Consider the following 23,682-nt stretch of genomic DNA (forward strand, 5'->3'; position numbering starts at 1 on the left):
AAAACAATTTATGTAAGAACTTACCTGATAAATTCATTTCTTTCATATTAGCAATAGTCCATGAGCTAGTGACGTATGGGATATACATTCCTACCAGGAGGGGCAAAGTTTCCCAAACCTCAAAATGCCTATAAATACACCCCTCACCACACCCACAATTCAGTTTAACGAACCAAGAAGTGGGGTGATAAGTAAGGAGCGTAAGCATAAAAAAAATAAGGAATTGGAATAATTGTGCTTTATACAAAGAAATCATAACCACCACAAAAAGGGTGGGCCTCATGGACTCTTCCTAATATGAAAGAAATGAATTTATCAGGTAAGTTCTTACATAAATTATGTTTTCTTTCATGTAATTAGCAAGAGTCCATGAGCTAGTGACGTATGGGATAGCAGATACCCAAGATGTGGAACTTCCACGCAAGAGTCACTAGAGAGGGAGGGATAAAATAAAGACAGCCAATTCCGCTGAAAAATTAAACCACAACCCAAATCAAAAACATTTGAAATAATAAGCAGAAGAATCAAACTGTAACAGCTGCCTGAAGTACTTTTCTACCAAAAACTGCTTCAGAAGAAGAGAAATCAAAATGGTAGAATTTAGTAAAAGTATGCAAAGAAGACCAAGTTGCTGCTTTGCAAATTTGATCAACCGAAGCTTCATTCCTAAAAGCCCAGGAAGTAGAAACTGACCTAGTAGAATGAGCCGTAATCCTTTGAGGCAGGGACTTACCCGACTCTACATAAGCATGATGAATCAAAGATGCCAATGAAATGGCAGAAGCCTTCTGACCTTTCCTGGAAACAGAAAAGATAACAAAGACTAGAAGTCTTTCTGAAACCTTTAGTAGCTTCAACATATTTTAAAGCTCTCACTACATCCAAAGAATGTAAAGATCTCTCCAGAGAATTCTTAGGATTAGGACACAATGAACAACAATTTCTCTACTAATGTTGTTAGAATTCACAACCTTAGGTAAAAATTTAAATGAAGTCCGCAACACCGCCTTATCCTGATGAAAAATCAGAAAAGGAGATTCACAAGAAAGAGCAGATAACTCAGAAACTCTTCTAGCAGAAGAGATGGCCAAAAGGAACAAAACTTTCCAAGAAAGTAATTTAATATCCAGAGAATGCATAGGTTCAAACGGAGGAGCCTGTAAAGCCCTCAGAACCAAATTAAGACTCCAAGGAGGAGAGATTGACTTAATGACAGGTTTGATATGAACCAAAGCCTGTACAAAACAATGAATATCAGGAAGATTAGCAATCTTTCAGTGAAAAAGAACAGAAAGAGCAGAGATTTGTCCTTTCAAAGAGCTTGCAGACAAACCCTTATCCAAACCATCCTGAAGAAACTAACATTCTAGGAATTCTAAAAGAATGCCAAGAGAATTTATGAGAAGAACACCAAGAAATGTAAGTCTTCCAGACTCTGTAATAAATCTTCCTGGACACAGATTTACGAGCCTGTAACATAGTATTAATCACCGAGTCAGAGAAACCTCTATGACTAAGAATCAAGCGTTCAATCTCCATACCTTCAAATTTAATGATTTGAGATCCTGATGGAAAAATGGGCTTTGAGATAGGTCTGGTCTTAACGGAAGTGTCCAAGGTTGGCAACTGGCCATCCGAACAAGATCAGCATACCAAAACCTGTGAGGCCATGCTGGAGCCACCAGCAGTACAAACGCTCCATTAGATTTTTGGAAATCACTCTTGGAAGAACTAGAGGCGGAAAGATATAAGCAGGATGATAAATTCCAAGGAAGCGGCAACGCTCCCACTGCTTCCCCGAGGATCCCTGGATCTGGACAGATACCTGGGAAATTTCTTGTTTAGATGAGAGGCCATCAGATCTATTACTGGAATCCCCAGATTTGAACAATCTGAAGAAATACCTCTGGGTGAAGAGACCATTCGCCCGGATCTAACATCTGGCGACTGAGATAATCAGCTTCCCAATTGTCTACACCTGGGATGTGAACCGCAGAAATTAGACAGGAGCTGGATTCCGCCCATACAAGTATCCGAGATACTTCTTTCATAGCCTGAGTCCCCCCTTGATGATTGACATACGCCACGGTTGTGACATTGTCTGTCTGAAAACAAATAAATGATTCTCTCTTTAGAAGAGGCCAGAACTGAAGCTCTGAAAATTGCACGGAGTTCCAAAATGTTGATTGGTAATCTCGCCTCCTGAGATTCCCAAACCCCCTGCGCTGTCAGAAATCCCCATACAGCTCCAAAACCTGAAAGACTCATCTGTTGAGATCACAGTCCAGGTTGGACGAACAAAAGAGGCCCCTTGAATTAAACGATGGTGATTCAACCACCAAGTCAGAGAAGATCGAACATTGGGATTTAAGGATATTAATTGTGATATCTTTGTATAATCCCTGCACCACTGGTTCAGCATACAAAGCTGGAGAGGACTCATGTGAAAACGAGCAAAAGGGATCGCGTCCGATGCAGTAGTCATGAGACCTAGAATTTCCATGCACAAAGCTACCGAAGGTAACAATTGAGACTTGAGGTTTCGACAAGCTGAAACCAATTTCAGACGTCTCTTTTCTGTTAGAGACAAAGTCATGGACACTGAATCTATTTGGAAACTCAAAAAGGTTACCTTTGTCTGAGGAATCAAGGAACTCTTTGGTAAATTGATCCTCCAACCATGTCTTTGAAGAAACAACACAAGTTGATTTGTATGAGATTCTGCAGAATGTAAAGACTGAGCAAATACCAAGATATCGTCCAAATAAGGAAATACCGCAATACCCTGTTCTCTGATTACAGAGAGAAGGGCACAGAGAACCTTCAAAAAGATCCTTGGAGCTGTTGCTAGGCCAAACGGAAGAGCAACAAACTGGTAATGCTTGTCTAGAAAAGAGAATCTCAGGAACTGAGTGATCTGGATGAATTGGAATATGAAGATATGCATCCTTTAAGTCTATTGCAGACATATAATGCCCTTGCTTAACAAAAGGCAGAAAAGTCCTTATAGTCACCATTTTGACTGTTGGTATCCTTACATAAGGATTCAATATTTTTAGATCCAGAACTGGTCTGAAGGAATTCTTCTTTGGTACAATGAATAGATTTGAGTAAAACCCCAGACCCCGTTCCAGAACCGGCACAATTACCCCAACCGACTCCAAGTGTGAAACACATTTCAGAAACGCCTGAGCATTCACTGGGTTTACTGGAATGCGTGAGAGAATCTTCTCACAGGCGGCCTTACCTTGAAACCTATTCTGTACCCTCGTGAAACAATGTTCTGAATCCAAAGACTGAATCGAATTGATCGAAAAATCGTAACCTGCCTCCCTACCAGCTGTGCTGGAATGAGGGCCGCACCTTCATGCGGATTTAGGAGCTGGTTTTGACTTTCTAAAAGGCTTGGATTTATTCCAGACTGGGGAAGGTTTCCAAACGGAGACCGTTCCTTTAGGGGAAGGGTCAGGCTTCTGCTCCTTATTCTGACGAAAGGAACGTAAACGATTAGCAGCCCTATATTTACCTTTAGATTTTTTGTCCTGAGGCAAAAAGGCTCCTTTCCCCCCAGTAACAGTTGAAATTATTGAATCCAACTGTGAACCAAATAATTTATTACCTTGGAAAGAAAGAGAAAGCAATGTTGACTTAGAAGTCATATCAGCATTCCAAGATTTAAGCCATAAAGCTCTTCTAGCTAAAATAGCTAAAGACATATACCTGACATCAATTCTAATGATATCAAAAATGGCATCACAAACAAAGTTATTAGCATGTTGAAGAAGTTTAACAATGCTATAAGCATTATGATCTGACACTTGTTGTGCTAAAGCCTCCAACCAGAAAGTGGAAGCTGCAGCAACATCAGCCAAAGAAATAGCAGGTCTAAGAAGATTACCTGAACATAAATAAGCTCTCCTTAGAAAGGATTCAAGCTTCCCATCTAAAGGATCCTTAAAGGAAGTACAATCTGCCGTAGGAATAGTAGTACATTTAGCAAGAGTAGAGATAGCCTTATCAACTTTGGGGATTTTGTCCCAAAACTCTAACCTATCAGATGGCACAGGGTACAATTTCTTAAACCTTGGAGAAGGAGTAAATGAAGTACCCAGACTATTCCATTCCCTAGAAATTACTTCTGAAATAGCATCAGGAACTGGAAAAACTTCTGGAATAACTACATGAGGTTTAAAAACTGAATTTAAACCCTTAGCAGATTTAGTATCAAGAGGACTAGACTCCTCCATATCTAATGCAATCAACACTTCTTTAAGTAAAGAACGAATAAACGCCATCTTAAATAAATATGAAGATTTATCAGTGTCAATATCTGAGGCAGAATCTTCTGAACCAGATAGATCCTCATCAGAAACAGATAAGTCAGAATGATGGCGGTCACTTAAAAAATCATCTGAAATATGAGAAGTTTTAAAAGACCTTTTACGTTTACTGGAAGGAGGAATAACAGACAGAGCCTTCCTAATAGAATTAGAAACAAATTCTTTTACATTAACAGGGACATCCTGAATATTAGATGTTGAAGGAAAAACAACAGGTAAAGGATTATTACTAATGGAGACATTGTCTGCTTTTGAAAGTTTATCATGACAACTAACACAAACTACAGCCGGAGGAACAGTTACCAAAAGTTTACAACAAATGCACTTAGCTTTGGTAGAACCGACATCAGGCAGCGTCTTTCCAGAAGTAGATTCTGATCCAGGGTCAGGTTGTGACATCTTGCAATATGTAATAGAAAAAACATAAAGCAAAATTATCAAATTCCTTAAATGACAGTTTCAGGAATGGGAAAAAATGCAAAATAAACAAGCCTCTAGCAACCAGAAGCAATAAAAAAGTGAGACTTAAATAATGTGAAAAAATTTGGAACAAGTATGACGCCCACATTTTTTGGCGCCAAGTACGACGCCCACATTTTTGGCAGCAAGTATGACACCACCTCCTTTGGCGCCGAAAACGCCCACTTTTTTGGCACAAAAAAAGTCTAACACATGCTCCAAAAAATGACGCAACCACAAACAAACTTCCGGTGTCAACTACGGCGTCGGAAACGACAATTTTGCGCCAAAAAAGTTTGCTCCAAGAATGATGCAATAAATTGAAGCATTTTTTGCCCCCGCGAGCCTAACAGCCCACAGGGAAAAAAGTCAATTGAAAATTTTTAAGGTAAGAAAATATATTTATTCATATGCATTATCCCAAAATAATGAAACTGACAGTCTGAAATAAGGAATACTGATTATCCTGAATCATGGCAAATATAAGTTTAAACACATATATTTAGAACTTTACATATAAAGTGCCCAACCATAGCTTTGAGTGTCCTAAATAGAAATAAGATTTACTTACCCCAAGACACTCATTTACATATAGTAGATAACCAGTACTGAAACGAGAATCAGTAGAGGTAATGGTATATAAGAGTATATCGTCGATCTGAAAAGGGAGGTAGGAGAAGAAATCTCTACGACCGATAACAGAACCTATGAAACAGATCCCCTAGAGGAAGACCATTGTATCCAAATAGGCAATACTCTCTTCACATCCCTCTGACATTCACTGCACTCTGAGAGGAAAACCGGGCTTCAGCCTGCTGCGAAGCGCATATCAACGTAGAATATAGCACAAACTTACTTCACCACCTCCATGGGAGGCAAAGTTTGTAAAACTGAATTGTGGGTGTGGTGTGGGGTGTATTTATAGGCATTTTGAGGTTTGGGAAACTTTGCCCCTCCTGGTAGGAATGTATATCCCATACGTCACTAGCTCATGGACTCTTGCTAATTACATGAAAGAAATAGTATTTGGATAGAATATACAATTTTAAACAACTTTCCAATTTACTTATATTATGAAATTAGCTTAATTTACTTGTTATCCTTTGCTGAAGGAACAACAGTGCACCACTGACAGCTAGCTGAATACATCTAATTAGCCAATCACAAGAAACAAATGTGTGCAGGCACCAATCAGTAGCCAGGTTCCATTAGTGTGGGATATGTGCATATTTGGTTTCAACAAGGGATACCAAGAGAAAGAAGCACATTTGAAAATAGAAGTGTATTAAAATTACATGCAAGTATAATTTTGACTTCCCTATCCCTTTAAGATACGTTAAAGAGTTAGCTCAAATTAACATGTCACAATGGAAAGTTTTCTGCATTTTAAATGACAAACATTGATTATGAAGCAAAGCCTACCTGATTTTCAACACCTTTACCGGAAGAACGTCTGCGAGCTGTACTAAGAACTTCTTCAAACCTGCGAAAGGAGCTTTAGAATTACTTATACAATGAACATGAATATCTAAACGTCAGAATATTAAATTACTCATATGCTACTTTACCAATTAGTATTTTCCAAAGAAGATTAAAGCAAGAGCAGTCACAAAATAAGTATATGTAAGCAAGAAGGGAGAAAAAAGGAGTTAAGCTTACCTAAAAGAACGGTCAATAATTGTTAGTACATCTCCATGTTTTAAACGCACAGGCTGTTGCACCGCATGCCCATTTAATTGGACGGGATTCACTGTACTTAAATTGGTTACAATCACCTAAAAAAAAAAAAAAAAAAAGATAAAGAAATTACAATACGCTTGAAATGCTTCCTTTGTTTCCAAGGACAGAAAATAATTTAGAACTGCATCATTCATGCACAATTTTAATCAGTAGTGACAATTGAAGTTATTATTCTCAGAAAACTAATGGAAAATAACCTTTTATTCTTAAGGGAATAGTGATTGAAGCGACTGAATTTTCTTAGATAACTACAATTATGAATACCAGGCAAAAATGACAAATTTGGTGGATAATGTGTTAATTAACATATTAAAGTAAACTTTTTCAGACATATGAACACTTTACATTTCCTGGTCTGAAAGAGGACTTTCAATTAAAAACAAATGCCAATTTTGGCTTCTTAACTTATTCATCTCAAACCTAAACTATGTTGACAAATGAGAAGCTATTCTTTCTGAATCACAAAAGTGCATGGTTAATTAGGAGCTTGTATATCAGGAAAATAAAAATATTTAAATTTTAATCCAGGGCATGTAGCAAAAAAGTTACCATAATAAAATGCAGTTCAGTTTTATACCACCAATACAAGCATTGTCTGTATTGGCAGAAGGCCAAGTGTTCTAACTACAAATGAGTTAAAAACAAAGTACGTTCCTAGACTAGCAATGCACAACTAGTCCACTGTATATATGTGCAGCTCAAGTAGACTGTTCAATCCCCATTAGCGGGGCTTAAAGGGACAGGAAACTAACTTTTAAACATTTCTAATTATTTATGCCTTTGAATGTGCCCTGTGCATATCCCTTGATGTCAAGGCTGCCTTGAATTAGTTGGTCTTTTCAATCCAACCTTAAGACCTGACTGAGCTCCCTTCTACCCAGCACATCAAAGTGGCTAACCTGATTGAAAGGCTGGCATCCATGGGGTTCCTGGTCCCTCAATGATCTTATTTCAAAATACACAACTGCATGAAGAAGCTGGAAGCACTCACTAGTGTACGGTCTATGCAGTTGGAGGTACAGACTACTTAAGTTAATATTTACAGTCAGTTTAAACAGTCCTTAGCAAGTAGTATTGCAATAATAAAATGCTCTAATAAATGAAAGTATTTATTGTTAAAGGGACATTTTTTCAAAAATGTTTTGTAGATGATCCATTTATATAGCCCACCTGGGAGTGCATTTGGGGAAAAAAAAAAAAAAAAAAAAAAAAAATTTATAGTTTTGCTTATTTTTAAATAAGGTGCGGATTTTCAGACTCCTGACCAAACCCCTAAGGAACATTAAACCTATTTTTTTTCTTAGTATAAAATGTATTGTTTTGCAGTTATCTGGTAAAGCCAATTAAGAACAGATAGCAGGGTTAAAGGGACATTGTACAGTAATTTTTTTCTTTGCATAAATGTTTTGTAGATTAAATGCAGTTAAATGAAAATTGGTGTATACTGTCCTTTTAAGCCTTGAAATGTCAGCATAGCACATTTCAATTTCTGAGAATTAGAAATCGTTTAATTGTCAAAGTCAAATTACATGAAGGGGAAAAAAATATATATATTGGAAAGTTGTTTCATTAGACATATCCCATTTCATATACAAATATCAAGGTATTTGCAGTCCCTTTAAAGTTTTTATAAAAATATCAAGTCTATGAACTTGTAGAATTCAAATTTAGTAAAACACTTACACTTCAAAGAACTGAAAAATTCCAAAAGCAGCATTATCAACTTTTAAGTAGCCAAAGGAGAGGGGGAAAAAAAGTTACCTCTTTATTTGGTTTAACTTCAACTTTGCAATGTTCTTTGGACACATGAGGCAGTTGAATGCGTATATCACATTCGGCTTTTCTAATGAGGAAAGAATTTTCAAAAATAAGCAGTGTAATCTAATTAGACTAGCATATTTATAGCTCAACTTTTGATTCTTCTACAAATAATCAATTTAAAAGGCCATACTAAAAAATATCTTATCTCAAATATGGATGGCTCCCTAGTACAAATTGTCAGACCCATAAAACACACTACAGACATGAGCATAATTCGGGATTTCTAAATTACATTGGTGTCTAAAATTTTATTCTCCCATTATAAACTCACCTTCCAAACAAACAAGTAGTAGCAGTCAGTGGAAAATGGGTTCCATCTGTGCCATTTCTTTTAATTACTACAATTTCCCCAAAGAGAGGCATCTTCAAAGCAGACTCTTACCTGCAAGAAAATACATATAGTTCAAATGTTTTTAAAAATAATTGGTAACAGGCATGCAAAGACTGATTACAGGCACTCTTAAGTTCTGTATTGGTATGTACACTTGTGCTTTTGGCACTGAGCTCTCGGACTTAATATCAAACTATTGGTTTGAATATTTTAGTATGTATATCTGTATATTAAAGGGGCAGTAAAGTCAGACCATGCAATTTTACACAGCTTTACAATTTACTTCTATTATCAGTTAAGATTTATTCTCTTGTTTGTTGAAAAGCAGGCTAAGGAACTGCCATGCACTATGAGCGAGCTGAACAAAACTGGTAAACCAATAACGAGGCATAGATCTGCAACCACCAATTACATTGTTGAAGAGAATACCTATGGCAAGCACAAAAACAAAGAAAATAAAGCACATTTGATAACAGAAGCACAATGGAAACTTGTTTATAAAATTGCATGATATATCTGAATCCTAAGTTTAATTTGGACTTTTGCTTCACCTTTAAACTGTAGCAGTTTATTGTAGGAGTTAGTATTGCTGATAACTAAGGAGCATGCACATGTCCTATGTCATCTATTGCAGCTTGCAACAATGTTATACAATGTTGGAAACTGCTGCCATTGTGCACTTTAGACATGTACACACTCCTGAGATCTTATGCGCCTACCTAGGTTTACTCTAACACAGAGCTCGATTATCCCAGGCGCCAGTGCACCATGGGCACACAGAAAATTAACCCTAACCCCCAAAAACAGCTCCAGGCTTGGCAATTAAACCTGAGATGACAGACTCTCCACTCTTCGTGCTCAACCACAAATCTGTTTCCAACGTACCCCCCCCACAAAAAAAGCTTCATTTCTTTCAACTCTGTGGCTGTCGGGTTATTGTGAGACATGCTGCAACCCTTGATGGCAGACACAGGGTTAACTGTACTCTGTTCTGTTTTAGCCACACTGTATAGCAGAGCAAGAGGTCACGTGGGCTGCTCCACGCTTGCTATTTTATGTGTGAGCTGCAGGTCATAAAAACGGGTTTTCAACCGTAATTTTGATACTGAATAAGGTAGAGCTTCTCAAAGTCGTAAACAGATTTTTTTTGTTGGGGGGCACATGACTTCCCTTACTGGCTTAATTCTATACCTGCTTCATTTTTTTCAACAATATAAATCTAGAAGAAGTCTTGTACCACATAAGAACTTATTTCAATCATTGATATGGCCAATGTGAGATCTGAACGAAGTTTAAAGAGATGCAATTTTTTTTTTCCTTTCAGGATTCAGAAAGAGCATGCAGTTTTCAACTAATTCCCAATTTACTTCTGTAAGCTAATTTGCATTAACCTCTTGATATGCTTCTTTGAAAAGCATATCTAAATAAGCTAAGTAGCTACAGATGTGGCTAACCCATGTGTATTGCTATTTTTTGTTCAACAAAAGGATACCTAAAGGATGAAGCAAGTAAGATTTAAATTAGAATGTTTAAAATTGTATTCTCTATCTGAAACATGAAAAACATTTTGGGTTTCATGTCACTAACAACAAAGTACTAACAGGTCCTTTGGCTGACAGATCAGCAATACGTTGAGGGATTGTGCTGTAGCCCCCTGACAAGAAAAGATCCCAAGGTTTTCTGTCTGGGCTGCGCTCTACCTTGACCAATGAGGCCTTTCAAATCATGCCACAGATTTAAAGGCCCAGTAAATACAGTAGATTTGCACAAACAAATGTATGATAAAAAAAATAGTGCAATGGTCTGAACTTCAAGTTGTTAGATTTTATTTGACAAATTTCAAAGTTATGTCTTTCCTCCACTCCTGTATCATGTGACAGCCAGCCAATCACAAATGCATATATGTATAGTCTGAATTATAGCATATGCTCATGAGCTGGTGGCTCAAAAAGTGTAAATATTAACAGAAAGCACATTGTTAGAAGTAAATTTGAAAGTTGTTTAAAATTGCAAGCTCCATATGAATCATGAAAGTTTAAATTTGACTTTAGTTCCTTTAAACTTACTGTAAAACGGACATCTTCTACCAACTGATGTTTCTATTACAAGAGTAAACTATCAAAACTAAAAATCAAAAGTATAAATACTGATCACTCCAATATATAGCTGATAAACGACAAACAGAACATGAAACTATAAGCTACAGAAATGTAATAACTATCTTAAAGGGAACGTCTTACTTGTTAAACATCTATTAATATTTTTGTTTACCCATTTGCTTAACAGAGATTGGTATATTTATACACTTTTTACCTCTGATTACCTTGTTTCTAAGTCTCTGCAGACTGTCCCCATATCTCAGTTCTTTTGACAGACATTAGCCTATCAGAGCTGACTCAAATAACTATGGGAGTGAGCAAAATGTTATATATTACACAAGTGAATTAGCAGAGTCTAACTGAAAAAACTGTCAAAATTAGATAAGAGATGGCCTTCAACGGCTTAGAAACAAGTTTGCACCTACCGGGAGTTAGCTTTCACCTAAAAATACCAAGTGAACAAAGCACATTATAAAAGTAAATTGGAAAGGGGTTTTAAAAATTGCATGCCCTGTCTAAATCACAAAAAGTCTAATTTTGACTTGACAGTACCTTTAAATAGAAAAATTACACCTATAATTCACTAAAAAAAAAAAGTCTAATTTCACATATAATCACTGTAAAAGATGTTGCAATGAACACAGCTTCCAGATGCTAAAACAGGCTCCAGGAAGGCATTGGCACAGCAAACTTATTTATTTTGCATTAGATAAGAATTGTCAAGCGCATCAATGTCTGACTAGACCCTAAAGCCAGCATTTCACAAATCCAGTCAGTACCCTTAACAAGCCAGATTTTCAATATATTGTTACTCGAGAACAATGAAATCAAACCCATCAATATCTGGCCTGTGAAGGGTTCATAGGACTGGAGTGTCACAGTTGAGTGAAAATACCATTGGCCCAACATATGCACACACTGTATCCATATATCCCACAACAAGGCTTGAAGTAACATCTGACAACATGGTTACTTGTTTTCACTTGCCTACCTGCAACAAATCTAACATTGAAACAGAATCAAAACAAAATCTCTTTAAAAGGGTATATACGGTAATACAAGATAAATGCACTAATGTGTTACAGTATATCATTGATCCATTGCTTGCATATAACCGTTTTAACCCCTGCAAATGGATTAAACAGAACAGTTATTAAAGTCAACTGAATAGCAGCAACACACTACCGGGACCTAGCTAAAAACATCTGGTAAACCAGTGACGAGAAACGTGTAGCTAAGCAGCTATCAATAACTAGCTAGCGCCCAGTGGTAGAGAAAATGCATAGTCTTTCAAAAAAGAAGGACAGCACTTCTATATTTGATAAGTTATTTTAACAGTTTTTAAAAATTACATGTTCTGAGCCTGCCCTTTCAAATCCCTTTAAATATATACCCATATGCAAACAATCGACACATCATGCTTATAATTAAAGCAGAAGTCAAATCTTTTAGAATGCCTTAGTTCGGGGTCCTCCGTACCCAGTCATTATGACCGAGTAACAGACATTTCATCTATTCCAATATAATTCCAACAAAAATATTGGACTCTATTGCTTTCCCTCAAGGTTGAAACAGCTTCCTATGTAAACATTTCTTAAAGAATCAGAAAATTCTTCATCTTATCGGCCTACAAGCATAAGCTATTAAACTACTTGAAGTATATCACCGAATGTCACTCAGCCAACGTGGCGCTGTACGGGTTAAAGGAGGTTGTGTCCAGCGTGGGGAAGAAAATAAAAACAGATGAGTGGCGCTCGCTGTCAATCCACATTCAAAAAACTGAAGATCCACAAGCAGAAAAAAGGGACGCGTTCTGCGGTCGGATTATAGAAAGCAGTATAACGTGTGAATAAAGAAGCAAATATGGGAAATTGGCGGGCTTCTTCTCTTGCATCATACGCTTATACTGTTCCACGGAGGTGGACTTCGCCACAGTGTAAATATCATCGAGGATCAGTTACTTACCGGTGCGGAGAATTCCGTGTGGAAATAGTTATTCCATTAAGGCTAAATAATCCACAAAACCACTAGACCCGACGCGCAATAGTAATTACCACGGCCGAAACCGTCCGTTACTCTCGATTCAGCGCCCCCGCGTAAAAACAAATGCGCACGCGCGTCCACAGTGTTGAAGCAGCAAGTAATTTTTTTTTTTTTTCAAGATATCCTTCCGCTGTACAACTCACCTTAAGTTAGCACAGCAGCGCATAAATGCAAATACAAATAAGCCAGATAGTTCCGTTTCAAAGTGTCACGATGACTGCAAAATAAAACCTGAACACACCGTTTGCCACCGCTGGTCTCACAACATATGTGTTATGGACTACTTCAGGTGGCGCATTGACACACTAAGATTTATTAATTTTCAAAAGAGTTCGAAATTACGCGCGATGTTCGACGATTGGTACACTCGTGTCACGTGAGAAGAGAAGCGGCCAATAGGAAGAAATGAATGTAGTGTTTGGGAAGGGGGAACGCGCGCAGTTTTAACCCAAAACAAAGAAAAATGGAGGCTGTTTATGGTGTACGTAGCCAAAGAACGTATTTAGGATATTTTGTATTTAATGTACGATTCATTCGTTTTATAATATAAAGTAACGTGTTTTATTCTTTAGAGATTAGGTAAATGTGACTTAACCTTTCACGTTTATTTTTTTTTTTTAAGTAAACACAATATTTATGTCTGTTTTTGTGCTCGCAAACCTCACATCTCTGTAAACGAAGGGATTGCGAAAAGCCGTGATAAAATGCCACCTTGTCACAATCGGTAGTCCAACATCTTCGAATAGCCAGAACTTTTGCTGTAAATATTTCAAGCGCAGCTTGATAAATATATTGAGAGAGAACGTCTCGGTGTTTTTTTTCCAGACAGCTGATTGCAGTCTGGGACGGGTGAGCGCCAAGTTATACTCATTGAATATAAGCATTCAGTTTGTTACAGTTACTGCAGCATGCAACAATGTCAGCGACGCAAATGATTTGTAAATACACGCACATTTAACTTTAGTGTCATTGGATTCTGCTCTATCTGGGGGTCACTTGGATAATAGTCACTGACACAAAGCCTAGGTTTTATAGGGAAGATGTTTATATGATGTAAATATTTGCATTATTACCTATGAGATTGGATAGGGGCAGTGCAATTCAGGGGGCTTCTGAGGGGTCCTATCCCCAAGTTAGATTTTGTTATGCTTAGTCAGGGGTATGGTTGGGTAGTAGTCATTAAGTGACACAACGCTTATTTTTCTTTGTTTTTATTTAACATGGAAATCCCCATACGCTTTTAAATAATGAATAACGAAAAAGTGTCTAACTTCAGGTGGGTACGTTCTGTGTGTTTGTAGCTTACTTTTCTTTCCAGGGACAGTTTTTGGTCTGGCACTTTTCACCTCATTCTAAGGATTGACAGCTCTGCCAAAACAGGGACAATCGACTAACTTGGATGATACACAAGGATGATTTAAAGTGTGACTCTGTCATAGTCTCACCCACTTAAAGGGACATTAAACACTAAATACATGCTAGATAGAATGATGCATTCAAAGAAAAGATTAGTCCATGAGTAACATGTAGATGTATTTTTTAAAGTCTCATTAGTTGTTTAAAAAGTGACAAAATCAGTGTAAAGGTTTAGTGTCTATAAAACACTGGGAGCTGCCATGTTGTAACTTGTGTTACCTTCTCTGCTGTGGCCAATTAGAGACAGTTATAAATAGGTCACTAGAGTGTGCAGCCAATGGTTGTGCTGGATTTAACAGTGTTCTGCACTTCCATTTCTAATAGGAACTGAAAAGCTCACAATTTCAGAATGGAATTACAGACAAAGAGGACAAAATAAATAATGAAAGTATATTGCAGAGTTGTTTTATTATATACAATTTATCATTTAATATTACCATCTCAAAGTGTTTAATGTCCCTTTAAAGGGATAGTCTATTTAAAAAATAAACTTTCATGATTCAAATAGAGCATACAATGTTAAGCAACTCTCTAATTTACTCCTATTATCAATTTTTCTTTGTTCTCAAATAGAGCATACAATATTAAGCAACTTTCTAATTTACTCCTATTATCAATTTTTCTTTTATCTTGGTATCTTTATTTTAAAAAGCTGGAAAGTAAGTTTAGGAGCCAGCCCATTTTTTGTTTAGCACCTGGGTAGCGCTTGCTGATTGGATGGCTACATTTAGACACCAATCAGCAAGCGCTACCCAGGTGCTGAACTAAAAATGGGCCGGCTTTTAATGAGCAGTAACACTTCCTACAATACACTAAATGTAAGACTGTCAGCGGTCCCACTCTGTTAACACCTGTTATGAATATTATCTTTTATTACACATGGTGCTTACATTTGTGTGTGTCTTGCTCTGGGGTTATTTAGCTCCCCTCAGCAGAAATAGGACTATTGCACCTTAAAGGGATAGTATAGTGAAAATTAAACTTTCATGATTCAGATAGAGCATGCAATTTTAGCTTAAACAACTAACATATTAAAGTTAATAAACATTAATTAAAACATACTGACCTATATTTTCTCCAAAACGAAGTTTCATAACGTTCTAAAAGTTATATCTTTTATTCGCCGATGATGTCACGTTATCCTGCCCACTATTTTCAGCACTGCATGTTCAAAATACTTAAACCAATAACTTTGTGTTTAAAGCGCCATTTTGAAACCTAGGTATTGTAAACGGATTGGTACAGAGCAAAGGATACCCACGGAGTGGGTTTGGAAAACAATTACATTTGCAGACAAGATTTCTGATATACGGTAGAGATATGTTAATGAAATGCTATTGATAAAAAGCGTATTTGGGGTAGTTAGTTAGTAACAGGCATAGAAAATATTTACTTACAGTGGCCCTTTAAGTATAGGAGCAGGGGGCATGCTGCTTAGAAGCCTGTATCTCAGGCATCTAAGCAGCTACAGACCCCCAAGACCCACCATTGGAAAGGTAATCGCCTAACCTTTTCAACAGTGTAAGTCTGAAAAAAATAAAAAGTTTTTAAAAAAAAAAGTTCAAAAAATAAAAAAAAACATTAAAAAAATCTTAGCACCCAGGTGGGAAAGTGCATAGCAAAGGGTTAAAGTGAAGGTAAATTTTACTCTATCATAAGACATAAATGTGTCTATTTTTACTATAAGAAGCTGATCGCTAACTTTATTTTTCAATTTATAATCAATATGATTATTATATTTATATTATTATACTCCTACCGTTTCCATGTATGCTCCTCCCCACCTATATTTCCGGACTTTCAATGCTGTGACGTATAGAGCGGTCCCACCCGCTCTATACGTATCTCCCAAGCGCGTGCACGACCTTCATTTATACTGCGCATGCGTGAATCGGCGATTCTGACAACTTTTGCGCATGCGATAGTCTAAACTTTCCTGCACCAATGCGCATGCGTAAGCAGACACTCATACAAGTCCTAATGACATGGAATACGCTTGCGCAAAACGGGAGCGCGTATCGAGTTTAAGATTGACACTCTAAATGTAACGCATGCGCAGTTTAAAAGGGAGACGGGTGACGTGGATTGACGGGCACCTAACGGCCAGAATTGCAATTGGATGTTAGGAGAACGTGATCTGGAGGTAAAAAAAAAAATAGAAAACGGGTTGAATCGGATCAGCTAAAAATCGTTATTTATTACAGTGATAACTTTTTACATCAACATTTGTGTAAAAGATGATGAATGAAACTCCTACTAATTTTGGTCAATTAATCTAATTCAGGATAAAGAAAAAGGTAACTTAACCTTCACTTTAAATATTGTATTCTCTATCTGAATAAAGAGGAAAAAAATGTTTCATGTCCCTTTAAATGTAGTAAATGTTTTCTATGTAATCTAACCTCATCTGAAACAAGATACAACTTTTAACTGAACAGGGAGTTTTAATAATTGACCCTATATACAGGTCTGGATCGTTGTTTGTTGGACCTTATAATACATCAATAAATGCTGATTATATCTTCTAATCATAATTTTGTAATATTTATGCAGTGGTCTTTTTTGATTCTGGACTGTCTTGCATCATTTTGCCACTGGATTATGCACCTTGACATAATTGTCACAGTCAAGTGGTTTATGGGAATTAAAATGTAAAATAAATTGAGTACCTCACTTTAGCCAAAAAGTTTTCTTTTAGCAGACTTGTGAATATACAAATGTTGATGGAAAGTAATAAAAAGAATGGGTGTGCCTTGACTTGAACAGGTATGCTAAATAGTCATCCACACAATTGCAAGTGGCTATTTACAGAGTGCAAATCCTAACAATAAACATTCCCAAGGTGTGGCTGGGTAGACAAACATACAAAAAAGAGAGAGGTATGCAAATATTAGTTCCAAAAACTGTAAACTATAAATATTGTGTTTTATTCACAAAGATTTAGTAACAACTAGGTTTAAAGGGAGAGTTAAATTGAATATAAAGTTGAGCGTACTTGCTCACATCATAGAATAGAATTTAAAATATTAGGCAGACTTTCATCAAATGTGTATTATTTCAATATTCTCAGATTTTTACCTTTTAATGCTATAACGATTATATTATATTAGACATCCGTTACTCTGCCCTCCATATTGCTCAATTAATTGACAGTTGACGAATCTTCAATCGTTGTTCAGCCCCTTTGCACAAACGTCACGCCCGGGGGGGAACAATGATTAATGGATTGCAGATTCGTCATCTGTCAATCAATTGAGCAATATGACGGGTGGAGGGGCGGCGCTTATCATTATTGCATTAAAAGGTAAGAATCTGAGAATATTAATAAATAGTACACATTTGATGAATGAAAGTCTCACTAATTTTTTTAATTCTATTCTATGACGTGAGCGAGTACGCTCAACTTTACATTCACTTTAAAGGTTCATAATAAACTACACACATTTCAATAAATTAAGATAATTTAAGATATTTTAATACATTGGCATATATTAGATTTTTTTAGAATGGTTATTTATTATATTAAAAATCTTACATTAACTTGGTAAAATAGGCCCAGGAGGAGGTGTTTCTAAACACCCCAGAAATGGGCGTTTTTTTCCTACTTTTCCCATATCCAATCATCATAGACTTGCTGATCAGAAACAGGAGTGCACACGCAATAGCCCTTTCAATGTAACAGGATGTCTAATATAATTTGTTTAAATACATAAACAAGTTAGAAAGTCAGTTGTTTACTGATGACATATACATGTAAGCCTGCAACAGTATAAAACATAATAAATATCTTATGTATTTATTATAAATATTTAAAGGGACACTGAACCCAAATTTTTTCTTTCGTGATTCAGACAGAGCATGCATTTTTAAGCAACTTTCTTATTTACTCCTATTATCAATTTTTATTTGTTCTCTTGCTATCTTTGTTTGAAAAGGGGGGGGGGTTTGTTCAGAACTCTGGACAGCACTTTTTTATTGGTGGATTAATTTATCCACCAATCAGCAAGAACAACCCAGGTTGTTCACCAAAAATGGGCCGGCATCTAAACTTACATTCTTGCATTTCAAATAAAGATACCAAGAGAATGAAGATAATTTGATAATAGGAGTAACTTAGAAAGTTGCTTAAAATGTCATGCTCAATCTGAATCACAAAAGAAAAAAATTGGGTACAGTGTCCATTTAACAACTATACCTTTAAAATAAATGCTTGGAACCTGTAAGGAAGTCAGCCACGGAGAACGGAAAGTCTGATTGAACAATTAAAGGGACACTAAACCCAATTTTTTCCCCATGATTCAGATAGAGCATGCAATTTTAAGCAACTTTCTAATTTACTCATTATCATTTTTTCTCTGTTCTCTTGCTATCTTTATTATTCCACTCCCCCTGTATCATGTGACAGCCATCAGCCAATCACAAATGCATACACGTATCATGTGACAGCCATCAGCCAATCACAAATACATACACACTTATTCTGTGAATTCTTGCACATGCTTAGTAGGAGCTGGTGACTTAAAAAGTTTAAATATAAAAAGACTGCACATTTTGTTAATGGAAGTAAATTGAAAAGTTGTTTAAAATTGCATGCTCTATCTGAATCATGAAAGTTTAATTTTTACTTGAGTGTTCCTTTATAAGTTCATGCTCTATCTGAATCATGAAAGAAAAAAACATAATTTATGGAAGAACTTACCTGATAAATTCATTTCTTTCATATTAGCAAGAGTCCATGAGCTAGTGACGTATGGGATATACATTCCTACCAGGAGGGGCAAAGTTTCCCAAACCTCAAAATGCCTATAAATACACCCCTCACCACACCCACAAATCAGTTTAACGAATAGCCAAGAAGTGGGGTGATAAGAAAAAAGTGCGAAGCATAAATATAAGGAATTGGAATAATTGTGCTTTAACAGAAAAAAAAAAAAATCATAACCACCACAAAAAAGGGTGGGCCTCATGGACTCTTGCTAATATGAAAGAAATGAATTTATCAGGTAAGTTCTTACATAAATTATGTTTTCTTTCATGTAATTAGCAAGAGTCCATGAGCTAGTGACGTATGGGATAATGACTACCCAAGATGTGGATCTTCCACGCAAGAGTCACTAGAGAGGGAGGGATAAAATAAAGACAGCCAATTCCGCTGAAAATAATCCACACCCAAACAAAGTTTAAAACTTATAATGAAAAAACTGAAAATATAAGCAGAAGAATCAAACTGAAACAGCTGCCTGAAGTACTTTTCTACCAAAAACTGCTTCAGAAGAAAAAAACACATCAAAATGGTAGAATTTAGTAAAAGTATGCAAAGAAGACCAAGTTGCTGCTTTGCAAATCTGAACAACCGAAGCTTCATTCCTAAACGCCCAGGAAGTAGAAACTGACCTAGTAGAATGAGCTGATAATCATTTGAGGCGGAGTTTTACCCGACTCGACATAAGCATGATGAATTAAAGATTTCAACCAAGATGCCAAAGAAATGGCAGAAGCCTTCTGACCTTTCCTAGAACCGGAAAAGAAAACAAATAGACTAGAAGTCTTTTGAAAATTCTTAGTAGCTTCAACATAATATTTCAAAGCTCTAACTACATCCAAAGAAAGCAATGATTTCTCCTTAGAATTCTTAGGATTAGGACATAATGAAGGAACCACAATTTCTCTACTAATGTTGTTAGAATTCACAACCTTAGGTAAAAATTTAAAAGAAGTTCGCAACACCGCCTTATCCTGATGAAAAATCAGAAAAGGAGACTCACAAGAAAGAGCAGATAATTGAGAAACTCTTCTGGCAGAAGAGATGGCCAAAAGGAACAAAACTTTTCAAGAAAGTAATTTAATGACCAAAGAATGCATAGGTTCAAACGGAGGAGCTTGAAGAGCCCCCAGAACCAAATTCAAACTCCAAGGAGGATAAATTGACTTAATGACAGGTTTTATACGAACCAAAGCTTGTACAAAACAATGAATATCATGAAGATTAACAATCTTTCTGTGAAAAAGAACAGAAAGAGCAGAGATTTGTCTTTTCAAGGAACTTGCAGACAAACCTTTATCCAAACCATCCTGAAGAAACTGTAAAATTCTCGGAATTCTAAAAGAATGCCAGGAAAAATGATGAGAAAGACACCAAGAAATATAAGTCTTCCAGACTCTATAATATATCTCCCTAGATACGGATTTACGAGCCTGTAACATAGTAATAATCACAGAGTCAGAGAAACCTCTTTGACTAAGAATCAAGCGTTCAATCTCCATACCTTTAAATTTAAGGATTTGAGATCCTGATGGAAAAAAGGACCTTGTGACAGAAGGTCTGGTCTTAACGGAAGAGTCCACGGTTGGCAAGAGGCCATCCGGACAGGATCCGCATACCAAAAACCTGTGAGGCCGTGCTGGAGCCACCAGCAGAACAAATGAGCATTCCTTCAGAATCTTGGAGATTACTCTTGGAAGAAGAACTAGAGGCGGAAAGATATAGGCAGGATGATACTTCCAAGGAAGTGACAACGCATCCATTGCTTCCGCTTGAGGATCCCTGGATCTGGACAGATACCTAGGAAGTTTCTTGTTTAGATGAGAAGCCATCAGATCTATTTCTGGAAGACCCCATATTTGAACAATCTGAAGAAATACCTCTGGGAGAAGAGACCATTCGCCCGGATGAAACGTGTGGCGAGATAATCCGCTTCCCAATTGTCTATACAGTACCTGGGATATGAACCACAGAAACTAGACAGGAGCTGGATTCCGCCCATACCAGAATTCGAGATACTTCTTTCATAGCCAGAGGACTGTGAGTCCCTCCTTGATGATTTATGTATGCCACAGTTGTGACATTGTCTGTCTGAAGACAAATGAACGATTCTCTCTTTAGAAGAGGCCAAGACTGAAGAGCTCTGAAAATTGCACGGAGTTCCAAATATTGATCGGTAATCTCACCTCCTGAGATTCCCAAACCCCTTGTGCTGTCAGAGACCCCCACGCAGCTCCCCAACCTGTAGGACTTGCATCTGTTGAAATTACAGTCCAGGTCGGAAGAACAAAAGAAGCCCCCTGAACTAAACGATGGTGATCTGTCCACCACGTCAGAGAGTGTCATACAACCGGTTTTAAAGATATTAATTGAGATATCTTTGTGTAATCCCTGCACCACTGGTTCAGCATACAGAGCTGAAGAGGCCGCATGTGAAAACGAGCAAAGGGGATCGCGTCCGATGCCGCAGTCATAAGACCTAGAATTTCCATGCATAAGGCTACCGAAGGGAAAGATTGTGACTGAAGGTTTCGACAAGCTGATATCAACTTTAGACGTCTCATGTCTATCAAAGATAGAGTTATGGATACTGAATCTATCTGAAAACCTAAAAAGGTTACCTAAGTCTGAGGAATCAATGAACTTTTTGGTAAATTGATCCTCCAACCATGATGTTGAAGAAACAACACAAGTCGATTCGAATGAGATTCTGCTAAATGTGAAGACTGAGCAAGTACCAAGATATCGTCCAAATAAGGAATACCACAATACCCTGTTCTCTGATTACAGACAGAAGGGCACCGAGAACCTTCGTAAAAAATCCTTGGAGCTGTAGCTAGGCCAAACGGCAGAGCCACAAACTGGTAATGCTTGTCTAGGAAAGAGAATCTCAGAAACTGATAGTGATCTGGATGAATCGGAATATGCAGATATGCATCCTGTAAATCTATAGTAGACATATAATGCCCTTGTTGAACAAAAGGCAGGATAGTCCTTACAGTTACCATTTTGAATGTTGGTATCCTTACATAACGATTCAAAATTTTTAGATCCAGAACTGGTCTGAAGGAATTTTCCTTCTTTGGTACAATGAAGAGATTTGAATAAAACCCCAGTCCCTGTTCCAGAACTGGAACTGGCAAAATTACTCCAGTCAACTCTAGATCTGAAACACATTTCAGAAATGCTTGAGACTTTTTACGTTTACTAGAAGGAGGAATAACAGACTTAGCCTTCTTAATGGATTAGAAACAAAATCTCTTATGTTATCAGGAACACTCTGAGTATTAGATGTTGACAGAACAGCAACAGGTAATGTAACAGTACTAAAGGAAATATTATCTGCATTTAACAGTTTGTCATGACAAAACAGTACAAACAACAGCTGGAGGAACAGATACCATAAGTTTACAGTAGATACACTTAGCTTTGGTAGCTCCAGCCCCAGGCAGCGATTTTCCAGAAGTATCTTCTGACTCAGTTTCAACGTGGGACATCTTGCAATATGTAATAGAAAAAACAACATATAAAGCAAAATTGATCAAATTCCTTAAATGACAGTTTCAGGAATGGGAAAAAAATGCCAGTGAACAAGCTTCTAGCAACCAGAAGCAATAAAAAATGAGACTTTAATAATGTGGAGACAATAGTGACGCCCATATTTTTTTAGCGCCAAAAATGACGCCCACATTATTTGGCGCCTAAATGCTTTTGGCTCCAAAAATGACGCCACATCCGGAACGCCGACACTTTTGGCGCAAAAGAACGTCAAAAGTGACGCAACTTCCGGCGACACGTATGACGCCGGAAACAGAATTTTTTTTTATTGTTTTTTGTTTTTGCGCCAAAAAAGTCCGCGCCAAGAATGACGCAATAAAATTAAGCATTTTCAGCCCCCGCGAGCCTAACAGCCCACAGGGAAAAAGTCAAATTTTTAAGGTAAGAAAAAAAAAATTGATTTATTCATATGCATTATCCCAAATATGAAACTGACTGTCTGAAATAAGGAATGTTGAACATCCTGAGTCAAGGCAAATAAATGTTTGAATACATATATTTAGAACTTTATAAAAAAGTGCCCAACCATAGCTTAGAGTGTCACAGAAAATAAGATTTACTTACCCCAGGACACTCATCTACATGTTGTAGAAAGCCAAACCAGTGCTGAAACGAAAATCAGCAGAGGTAATGGTATATAAATAAGAGTATATCGTCGATCTGAAAAGGGAGGTAAGAGATGAATCTCTACGACCGATAACAGAGAACCTATGAAATAGACCCCGTAGAAGGAGATCATTGAATTCCAATAGGCAATACTCTCCTCACATCCCTCTGACATTCACTGCACGCTGAGAGGAAAACCGGGCTCCAACCTGCTGCGGAGCGCATATCAACGTAGAATCTAGCACAAACTTACTTCACCACCTCCATAGGAGGCAAAGTTTGTAAAACTGATTTGTGGGTGTGGTGAGGGGTGTATTTATAGGCATTTTGAGGTTTGGGAAACTTTGCCCCTCCTGGTAGGAATGTATATCCCATACGTCACTAGCTCATGGACTCTTGCTAATTACATGAAAGAAAAATGGGTTCAGTGTCCCTTTAAGTATAGCAGCGAATGGAGTATAAAGTGAATAAATGAAATCCAAAAGCCAAGCTCCAAAACTAAAAAGC

General features: G+C 37.1%; 1 protein-coding gene across 4 annotated transcripts in view; it reads right to left on the bottom strand.

Moving 5' to 3' along the window:
* The window catches only part of MKI67 (marker of proliferation Ki-67), a 98,753-nt gene extending 85,874 nt beyond the window's left edge, over positions 1–12,879 (bottom strand). For all 4 annotated transcript variants that reach the window (XM_053692510.1, XM_053692509.1, XM_053692508.1 and 1 more), the window contains exons 1-5: positions 12,756–12,879; positions 8,632–8,742; positions 8,301–8,382; positions 6,459–6,574; positions 6,222–6,282 (exon numbers count right to left, since the gene is read on the bottom strand). In XM_053692510.1, the coding sequence (XP_053548485.1) occupies positions 6,222–6,282; positions 6,459–6,574; positions 8,301–8,382; positions 8,632–8,723 (351 nt within the window). In that variant the 5' untranslated portion in view covers positions 8,724–8,742; positions 12,756–12,879. The remainder of the gene's footprint in view (positions 1–6,221; positions 6,283–6,458; positions 6,575–8,300; positions 8,383–8,631; positions 8,743–12,755) is intronic.
* Positions 12,880–23,682: the final 10,803 nt, after the last annotated feature.

This window comes from Bombina bombina, chromosome 9 (assembly GCF_027579735.1).
Source record: "Bombina bombina isolate aBomBom1 chromosome 9, aBomBom1.pri, whole genome shotgun sequence".
Lineage (NCBI taxonomy): Eukaryota > Metazoa > Chordata > Amphibia > Anura > Bombinatoridae > Bombina > Bombina bombina.